Source organism: Lepus europaeus, chromosome 7 (genome assembly GCF_033115175.1).
Source record: "Lepus europaeus isolate LE1 chromosome 7, mLepTim1.pri, whole genome shotgun sequence".
Classification (NCBI taxonomy): Eukaryota; Metazoa; Chordata; class Mammalia; order Lagomorpha; family Leporidae; genus Lepus; species Lepus europaeus.
Window position 1 is genome coordinate 15,273,192 of NC_084833.1, and position 11,083 is coordinate 15,284,274.

General features: G+C 34.0%; 1 protein-coding gene across 1 annotated transcript; it reads right to left on the minus strand.

Moving 5' to 3' along the window:
* Positions 1-8,036: 8,036 nt before the first annotated feature.
* Positions 8,037-9,002, minus strand: LOC133764258 (olfactory receptor 8K5-like). The gene has a single exon (XM_062197931.1). The coding sequence runs from the start codon at positions 8,976-8,978 to the stop codon at positions 8,037-8,039; it is 942 nt and encodes a 313-aa protein (XP_062053915.1). The 5' UTR covers positions 8,979-9,002.
* Between the last annotated feature and the right edge of the window lie 2,081 nt (positions 9,003-11,083).

Sequence of the window (11,083 nt, forward strand, 5' to 3'; positions counted from 1 at the left end):
TACAAAAGTAGACTGATTTAAAGAGAACAATGATGTTCATCTGTGTGTGATGTGATTCAAGTTCTATATATTATACTTCCAAAGAGAATAACCATCTTCATTACTGCAATATTTATAATAGTTTATAGTAATACCGTATGCAAATAAAAACCTTTAATTTGTATGTCAAGAATATTATTTATGCATATATGTTCAAGTATATTCATAAGTGGATGATACAATAATGAAACAATGATGACAGAGTATTGATCTGTATGGGTGAAAAAATTACAGATACTTTTTTGTCTATATTTTAAAATATCTACTGTATTCTTTATAAAATTATTTATTTCAAGTAGAGCTTACCATTTACTCCAAGGTGACTTTCTTTTATCCAAATAGCAGAAAAAAATAACACATTTACAATCTCTGTGGGGAATCAGTGACTTTCTTAATCTATTATGTGGATGTTCTTGTAATTGATCTGTGTCATTCAATTCCAGTGCTGCTTGAAATTGTTTTTGATACAAGTCCTATGTTGGTTATAAGTGCTGGAAATTTTTAATGTAACCTCTTTTTTGGTTTCATGTATTGCAAATATATTCTTTGATTTCATGGTTTGTCTTTGAGTACTTATTTTTTTCCTTTGCCAACAAAAGTTAGGCATTTCAGCACAGTTTAATTATACATTTTCTTGGATTAATATTTCCTATTTGAGTATAATAAAGGATATATTATTAAAAAAGATTATGTTTCCCACCCTATGTGTCTATAAGGACTCCCAAATGTATTAGCATCATTTCATGAAAAGACTGTTCTTTGCTGTTATGAGTTCTTCATAGAGCAAGCACTCATATATACTAAAGAAAGGATTCTAACTCAATTCTATCTCTGCTCTCCACTGACCTTTTATTATTATGTCTGTAATATTCTGTATTAAACACACCATCTAGTATGTTTTGGTATGAAGGAGTCAGTATTTTCCCTTAGATACTAAATTTTTCAGAATTTAGCTGTGCTTGATCCCTCATCCTTGCAGTACACATTACTGGGAAGTTTCCCACTGGAACACACTGATGGGGCTGACACAGATCTCACAGGCTTGGTCTAGTTCTCCCACCCAACTTACAGAACACAAAGTGTTTTGTGTGAAGACACTGTCACATAATTGAGTGTTTCAAATGTGTTATTACAGGAATGATCACCAATATACTGCAAGTTTTCTTTCTCCCATCAGAGACCACAATTTAGGAAAGCTTGGCCCAATGGCTTATATCAGAATAGACGAATATTCCCAGGAGGAGATACTGATTGGAAATACTTTGTTTTAAAAGCATGTCCATTGGAATTTAGCTCTTGTAAAAATAATTTCTATTACATTTTGATGGTACTCTAAAGTGGAATTCTTTTAAAAAAAAAATTTTGGCTTTAGAAGTTTGCAGTTGTATTGTTTCCTTGCATATTGATCATGTTTACCCATATGTTGGATATACCACAAACACACACACACACACACTCACACACACAAGCTCACCTGTATATAACAGCACAATATAAGAGTAACAGGGCCGGCGCCGTGGCTCACTTGGCTAATCCTCTGCCTGCGGCGCCGGCATCCCATATGGGTGCTGGTTCTAGTCCCAGTTGCTCCTCTTCCAGTCGAGCTCTCTGCTGTGGCCTGGGAAGGCAGTGGAGGATGGCCCAAGTGCTTGGACCCCTGCACCCACATGGGAGATCAGGAGGAAGCACCTGGCTCCTGGCTTCGGATTGCATAGCTCCAGCAGTAGCGGCCATTTGAGGGGTGAACCAACAGAAGGAAGACCTTTCTCTCACTGTCTAACTCTGTCATAAAAGAAAAAAAAAGAATAACTGAGGGGCCGCTGCTGTGGCATACTGGGTAAAGCCTCTGCCTGCAGTGCCAGAATCCCATATGGTCACTGGTTCAAGTCCAGACAGCTCCACTCCCAATCCAGCTCTCTGCTATGGCCTGGAAAAGCAGTAGAAGATGGCTCAAGTCCTTGGGTCCCTGCACTCACAGGTGAGACTTAAAAGAAACTCCTAGCTCCTGGCTTTGGATTGGCACAGCTCCAGCCATGGCGGCCATCTGGGGAGTGAACCAGAAGTTGGAAGACCCCTCTATCTCTCTGTGTAACTTTGACTTTCAAATAAATAAAATAAATCTTTACACAAAAAAGTAACTGAAAGAATGATTTCTTAGAAAACATTGTATGATGATTTTTATTTTTAAAATTTATTTCTAATTTTTCACATATAATTATACATATTTATGAGGTACCATGTGAAATTTGTCTTAATAGATGGATGTTTTGATATATATGTAATTATAGTCTTATAATTATATTTTATATATATGTAACTATATGTCTTAATAGATGGATATTTTGATATACATGTAATTATAGGTTGACAATGTTATGATTTACATTCCTATGTCAAGTAATAGGAGTCTCAGTGCTGCTGCCTGAGATGCCTGAGATGCCTGCATCATAGATAAGAGTAATGGTTTGAGTACCAGTTGTTCCACTTTCAACCTAGCTTCCTGCCTCTGATCTCCCTACCGGATGCCCACATAGTGAACAAGGATTCACTCTACACGGTTTCTTTGGGACTCAGATGTGTTCCTTTTTTTTTTTTTTTTTTTTTTTTTGTGGGCTATAGGAGCTGTTCTTCATGTAATTTCCTGATCATTTATTTGATCTCCATGTAATTCCCTAATTATTTATTTACCACGTGGATTTTCACTGCGAGAATGCACAATTTAATGCCCTGCCAAAAACTCTAGAGTATCTGTAATACAAGAAAGAATAGAAAATCAACAAATATTTGAGATTCAGAAAGAACTCAGCAAAATGCCAGAAGTAAATCTTTCATTATTATTACTTTAAATGTGAATTGGCTACACCGGCAACTTAAAACCAAAGACTGGCAGAATCAATCTGGAAAATCCACTCTACCTACATGCTATCTGCAAGAGTGAAATTGTTTTCATTATTGTTACAGCTTCAGAAAACAAATTAAGCACAAGATTGAGAAGACACGAGTCCTTAAACCAAACTGACAGAAAGTAAAGAGATGTTTTATTGATATAGAGATTAACAACTGTTCCTGTAGGGACGTATATGAGGCTCTGTGGAATCAATAATGGAAACAAATATGGAAAGAAAAAATAACTAAAGTGATCGCTGGAGAGGAAGTGACATTTAATTGAAATACAGAACATGAAAATTTTTTAGTTGAATATAAGAACAAAATATATTTGTAAGTATATTATAATTAGTCTTTGTAGTCAAACATGTTAACCCTATTTATTGGAAATATTAAGTTCAGTGTTTTCTTGTTTTTATGTCTGTATGTTCTTTCCATTGTGGAGAGTAAGGTATTGGAATCCATTATTGCAGTATTATTGTAGGCTCTTTTTCCTTTTATTCTGTTAATATTTGCTTTTTACACACATTAATATTTTAATGGTTATAGTTATTCATTATTTGACCCTTTATTATATATATTTCAAATTTTTAGATTTATATAAAGAGACGAATGTATTGCATTTCATATATGCAGTTTTAAGAGCATAATCACACTCCTCACCTCTTGTGATGGTTTTTGTCTTAAAGTGTATTCTGTAGGTACAGTCATGTGCAAAAAATACTTTTTCAGTTTATGATGAACCATATATGCAATAATGATCCCATAAGAAACTTATGCAGCTAAAACGTTCCCACTACTTAATGACATTGCAGCCATATTATGTCACAGCACAATGAATTACTCATACATTTGTGGTGATGCCTTTAAAGACCTGTTTCAATACACAGATACCATTATGTCATGCTTGCCTAGAGTGTTCAGCAAAGTAACATATTTTACTGGCTAACATCCATGGCCTGTACCATGGAATCTAAGTGTTTAATAGGTTACAACATATAGTTTTCTGAATGTGCACTTTATGATGTTTGCACAAAATTTAAATTGCTTAGCAATACATCTTTCAGTGTGGTGCCCCATTGTTAAGCAATGACTAGCTGTTTAAGTATATTCACCTCTACTTTTTTATTTCTCAATAACCAGCACTTTTTTCTATTCCTTCACTCTCAGTTTGCTTGTATTTGAAAGTGATATGATTCGCTTATAAGGAGTATAGATTTGGATATTTTTCTTTTGTGTTTTTTTTTTCCAATCCATTCACACTTTGACTTCTTTTTTGAAGGAGGAGGGGTAGGAAAATTTTTACAGTTTACATTAAAATTAATTATTATGTGGTCAAGGGTTTCCTATTGGCATTTTGTTCATTGTATACTGGTTATTTTGTAGAATCTTTGTTCCTTTTTAACTGCCCTACCATTTTACTTTGTGATTTGGTGATATTCTTTTTTATGAAGTTTATCATTTATTTTTTACTCTTTTTTCTCATAAATTCTCTTGTTAATTTGATATTAATGAAAGGAGAACAGGTTTCATGTAGTTTATAGACACAATTTTAAGGATATAATATTTCCCTCTCTCCTTCTCCTTCCTTGTTCCTTCCTTGCTTTCTCCCTTTCTCCCTTTTTTCTTTCATTCTCTTCCTTTATTCTTTTCAAATTTTTGGATAATGTTTTTGACTATGATGTAAATTACAAATGATATTTTTAATGTTAACCTTTGATTCCTGTCTTTATCTGTATTGGATACTTACTATATGCTTTTGCTTTGTGGTTACCATGAAGTTTACCCAGGAAAGCTCATAGTTATACTGGCAATTTTTGGCTGGTGACAACTTTGCCTGCCTATATAAGTTCTGTCATTTTTCTCCCTTTCCCCAAAACATAAACATTTTAAGTTTTTGATGTCTCAGTTTATATCTTTTCATGTTAAAATGTGGGTATGATTTTTTTTTTAAGAATTGTTTTTATTTATTTGAAAGATAGAGTTACAGAGAGAGGGAGGGAGGGAGAGAGAGGTCTTTCATTCCTCTGGTTCACTCCCCAAATGACCACATTGGCCAGAGTTTAGCTGATCCAAAGCCAGGAGTCAGGAGCTTTTCCAGGCCTCCCACATGGGTGCAGGGGCCCATGGACTTGGTCCATCTTCCACTGCTTTCCCAGGACATAGCAGAGAGCTGGATCAGAAGAGGAGAAGTCAGGGCTCGAACCAGTACCCATATGGGATAACCCATGCTGCAGACTGGGGCATTAGCCTGCTGCACCACAGCACCGGCCCCCATATGATTGTTTTTAAATTTTTTTCTGTTTTAAACTTTAGATCAATATTATGAATAGGTTGTACACTGCCATTGAATTGTTAGAGTATTTTGAATTTTATCATAAATTAACCTTTATAGTGATTTTTATACTTTCATAAGTTTTCATGTTGTTGATTTATGGTCTTTCATCCCAGTCTGAAGAATTTCTTCAGCATTTGTTATAAAACAATCCTAATGATAATGGACTGCCTAAGGTTTGCTTGATGATATACTGCTTATTTCTCTCCTTTCTTTTCTGTTAAATAATGACTTATAAATAATTTAATTTGAAAATATTTTATGTACATATATTTAGTAAGTACAATATAGTCATCTCTTATATGTATATTTGGTATAAGTATTAAAACAAGCTAATTAAAATATTCATTATCTCATCAACTTATTTTTTCTACAGGGAGAATATTTGACATCATTTCTATTAGAACATTTCAGCTATTCAATATGTTATTATTGATCATGATCACCTTGCAGTAACTAGATCACTGAAACTTCATAACATTTTTGTCTACTCAATACCTCTGCTTTCCCCATCCCTCATTTCCTCTGCTGCCTTTGGTGATCTCTCGTCTGTGCTCTGTCACCATGAATTCAACTTTGTTAGATTCCAATGTAAGTGATACCATGCAACATTTGTCTTTCTGAGTCTATTCAGATCAACTACTATCTCCCAGGATCATCAACATTGTCACGAATATCAGAATTTCTTTTGTAAATGTGCATTTTTATATATAATCATTCACTAGGTTGACTATATATTTTGGCTATTGTTAATAATGTTGCAATGAACATGAGAATGTAGGTAACTCTTTGACATTCAATTTCAAATCCTTTGTGTCGTCATATACCCATAAGTATATTGCTGAATCATTTGTTGATCCTATCTTCAGTTAATCTAAGTTTTCCATAATTATTATACTGATTTGCTTCCCATCATCAATGTACAAGAGCTCCTTTACTCTCTGTCTTTGCCAAACTTTCTTTCATCCTTGTGCTAGCAGCAATTTTGACAGGTGTGAAATAATATCTTATGGTTTCATTTTGAATTTCCCTGATGATTAGTGATGTTGAAGGATTTTTCAATATTTTTGTTGGCCATTTGCACGTCTTTTTCCGAGACATTTCTGTCAAATACTTTGCCAATTTTCAATCAGGTTATTTGTTTCCTTGCTATTGTGTAGATTTTCATTTAATTTCTATTTTGGATATTAGCTCCTAATCAGATGTACGGTTAATATTTTTCCAATAAGTGAGTTGACTTATTACTCTGCAAAGATAAGGCAAGAAAAAAAGACATAATTCTCATTTGACGAATTTGTAAATGAGGCTAGAAGTCCCATAGGTTTTGCAGAAGAGACTAATAGAGGCTTTTTTTTATTAAACTTTTATTTAATGAATATAAATTTCCAAAGTACAGCCAGCCTATGGGTTACAATGGTTTCCCCCTCCCAAAACTTCCCTCCCACCCACAACCCTCCCCTTTCCCGCTCCCTCTCCCCTTCCAATCACATCATGATTCATTTTCAATTCTCTTTATATACAGAAGATCAGTTTAGTATATATTAGGTAACGATTTCAACAGTTTGCCCCCATATAGCAACACAAAGTGAAAAAAATACTGTTGGAGTACTAGTTATAGCATTAAATGAGAGTGTACAGCACATTAAAGACAGAGATCCTACATAGCATGCACAGTATTTGCTTCTTATGTTTAGGTTTCCTTTCTGTTGCTTCAGTTACCTAGTGTTAACTATCAAGTGGAAATATTATTGGAAAAATTCTAGAAATAAACAGTTTGTGGATTTTAAATTGTTACCATTCTAAGCAGCATAGCCTCAATATACATAATACTCAACTATTAGGGTAGTACCTTTCTTATCAGCATTGCACACTGTGGAGAAATCTTTCATAAAAGAAAGAATCTGTGCAGCAAGCTTCATTGTTGCGTTAGCTTAAAAAATAGCTATGGTCTCCCCAGCCTTCAGTCAGTAGTCATCAACATCAAAGTAAGTTTGTCTACCAGAAAAATAATTACAACTCACAGAAGCTTCATGTGATTGCCGGCATTCTTGAGTGATAGGTGTTTTTAATTAAAGTATGTACCTTTTAAGGATTTGTTTTCTTTATTTAAAAGACAGAGTTACCAAAAGAGAGAGAGAGAGAAAGAGAGAGAGAGAGAGAAAGGTCTTCCATCTGCTTATTCACTCTCCAAATGGCAAAAAAAAAAAAAAAAAAAAAAAAAAAAAAAAAAAAAAACAACACAACTAGGTGTTGAGCCAGGCTAAAACCAGGAGCCTGTAATTCCATTGAGGTCTACCACAATGGTTACAGGGGCCCAAGTACTTGGACCATCTTCTGCTGTTTTACCAGGTGCATTAGCAGGGAACTGAATTAGAAGTGGAAAAGCTGGGACTTGAACCAGAATTCATTGGGGATGCCAGCATCTCAGGAAGCAACTTAACCAGCTGCTGGTCACAGTGCAGGCCCGTGAAGTATGTTTGTTTTTCAGACATAGTGCTATTGCACACTTAACAAAGTATAGAGTGAACATATTCTTTATGCTTTGAAAAGTAAAAATGCTCATGTGACACAATTTATAGCAATATTCACATTATGGTTGTCTTGACTGCACCCACAGCTTCTCCGAAGTATGTGTGTGTTAATTACTTTATGAATATATAAAAGCGTGTATATGTATATAGGTTTCATACCTTAAATGCATTCAAGAACAAATAAACATTGCCAAGTGACTTTTTCCTTTATCATAGTTTATGTTATCAATATTATGTATTGATTGCTATGTACAAAGTTTGCACTGATTTTTAAATACCCTGTAGAAGGCATTTTTCACCTCTTTGTTCCGTAAGCTATAAATCAGAGGGTTTAGCATGGGAATCACTAATGTGTAAAACACAGAAGCCGTTTTATCAGTTTCAAACGAGTGAGTGGATTTGGGCTGCAGGTACATAAAGAGTAGAGACCCGTAGAACACCACCACCACTGTCAGATGGGAGCCACAGGTGGAGAAAGCCTTCTTCCTGCCCTCTGCAGAGTGCATTCGACATATGGCTAACAGAATCAGTGTATAAGACAGTAGGACTACCAGGAGGGAGGAGATCAAATTAAATGCTGAAAAGAGTATGATTAACAATTCTATTTCCTGTGAATCTGAACAAAGCATAGGTACCAAGGGAACATCATCACAGTAGAAATGGTTGATGATGTTAGAGCCACAAAAAGGCAAGGTAAAAATCTTAATAGTGAACAGCAGGGCCTGAAATGTACTGTAGAGGTATGGAATGCCCACCAGGAGGAGACAAAGTCTTGGAGACATGATAACATTGTAGAGCAGAGGGTTACATATAGCTACATAGCGGTCATAGGCCATGGCTGATAAAATGAAAAATTCACTGATAATGAACATAAGGAAGAAAGCCAACTGTGTAGCACATGCATAATAGGAAATGATATTTACATCCACAACAAAATTAACCAACATTTTGGGGCAAATGACAGTGGAATTGCCAAGATCTATGAAAGCTAAATGTTTGATAAAAAAATACATAGGTGTGTGTAGGTGAGGATCCACCTGTGTCAGAATGACCATGCCTAGGTTTCCCACCACTGTGATCATGTAGATAGAAAAGAAGAGACAAAAGAGGGGGAGCTGTAGCTCATGCTGCCTTGTCACTCCCATCAGAATGAACTCAGCTGGCATTGTTAGATTCTTTTGTTCCATTGGCTTCAGTTGTATCTTCTGGAAAGAAATAGAGGGGTTGTTATGAACTTTCATATAAACTTTCATATAATACTTGTAGAGACAATGGTATTTCTCTTTGCGATATCATATGGAAAATAATTTCCAGATATATAATTTTCAAACTAAAATATATAATATAATTTCAAAAAGGAAGGATTTCTATAAAAGTGATACACTGACATAAAATTCACTTCGAAATCATGTTGGGAATATTTGAGCAAATAAATTTGTAACAAAGTCAGGTGGCTATGTTTTTCTTTTTAAAAATTTTTAGCTGATATATATATGTGATTTCATGTGATGCTTCAGTATATGTAGTTATGTAGTGTCCAACTGGAAGTAATTTTATATATGTATGTACATATATATATACATATCCTCAAATATTTAATATTTCTTTATGGTGAAAAGATAAAAATTCTGCCTTCTATTTTAACAATAGTGAAATACACTGTGTATTAATATTATTACCCTACTGTTCAGTAGAACTCCAGTACTTCCTACTCCATCTAACACATATATTTTTGACTTCATTTCATCCACACACTTGCAACATGTGATCAAATTTTTTTTTTAATTCATATCTATTTTTGAAAATTCTAAGAGAATTTTGATATTCTGGGAGAGGAAGAAATGAGTAAAGCTAAGTCATCTTACATTTTAAGAACTTTTATTTGCAATCGTAACATATTATTATCATGGTCTATTACTCCGGCTTTCTTTCTGCCAGCTTCTACTCCATCATACTTCAACTATTATACATTTGTTTTGATGGTACTGCATACATCGGTGGTATGCAACTAAGGAAGTATTGAGTTAATACTATTTTGCTTGAAGTTCAGTGAGTATATTTGTGTGGTTCAAAATCAATTATATTTATCTATTCTGGCATACCAATGTCTCCTAAGAATGCCCCTGGCATACTGCATGCTGAATTGTGTCTGGCACTTAATGAATACTAATATTGTGTTTAAAGATTTCATGACATTTGCAACCACTAGATGGTATTGTAAGCCACTTTCATTTCTAAATATATATAAACATTTATTTCTCAATTTGCATGTTTATTTTTTCTTTTTTAAAAAGAAAATCTCCTTAGTAAGATTAGAGACACAAATATTTGAATCCACTTCTGCTAAAGCACATGTTTTGTATGAGAGATTTTCAGTATTTAACATCATAGGCTTTATTTTCTTAACATAAATTGTAGAACTGATATTATCTATAAAGGATACATATATTTATTTGAGCATTTATTATATCACATTACTGTCAACCTAAAATGGACTAGTGGATTCAGGATAATGCTGATTTCAATAATTTCATTAATAAGTAATGCTTCTTCATTTAATCAATTAACAAGAGAAGTAAGTGAAACAAAGTGCAAGTGCTCTGACTTAAGTCAGTGAATTGCATTAAATTATCTTCATATCACAATTAGGGTGAAAACCTAGTACTCCATAAGAGTGATCTCAATTGGATGAGCAATCAGGGTCCAAAATGTAAAGTCAGATGATTTCAGGATTAATTATTATGACATAATGGAATGTCAGCTCTTTCTTGTGCAGCTTTGAGTAACGTCTTCTGGGTGTCCACCAAAACTTCAAATCCAGAATATGGAATTACGGGAGCCTGAAGACACTTTGTGGTAGCAGGGAGTGGTCTTGAGACCCTCTAATTTTTAATTCTTATCAATTTTGCCAATATGATCCATGGAACACTGACAAAAAGGAAGGTAATATTGATGATTAATAAGCCAATTCCACCCCTTATTCCTTTGTTAATTATTTACCTAAAATATTCTAGTGGTTATTAATTCTATTTTCTTATTCAGTGTAAATAATATCTCCATCTGATATTTTTTGAATTTTTACTCTATGCATTCTTTTATTTGGTATTTATGATTTTTCAGATTTATTGAAATGTAACTATTTACATTTAAGGTGTACAATGTGAGGACATCTATATGTATATATGCAGTGTGAAATATTTACCATGTATACCATCACATTATGTTTAGATGTTTAATAACCACAAAATGGAAACAACCCAAACAATAGCATGTCAATAAACAGAAGAGTGGA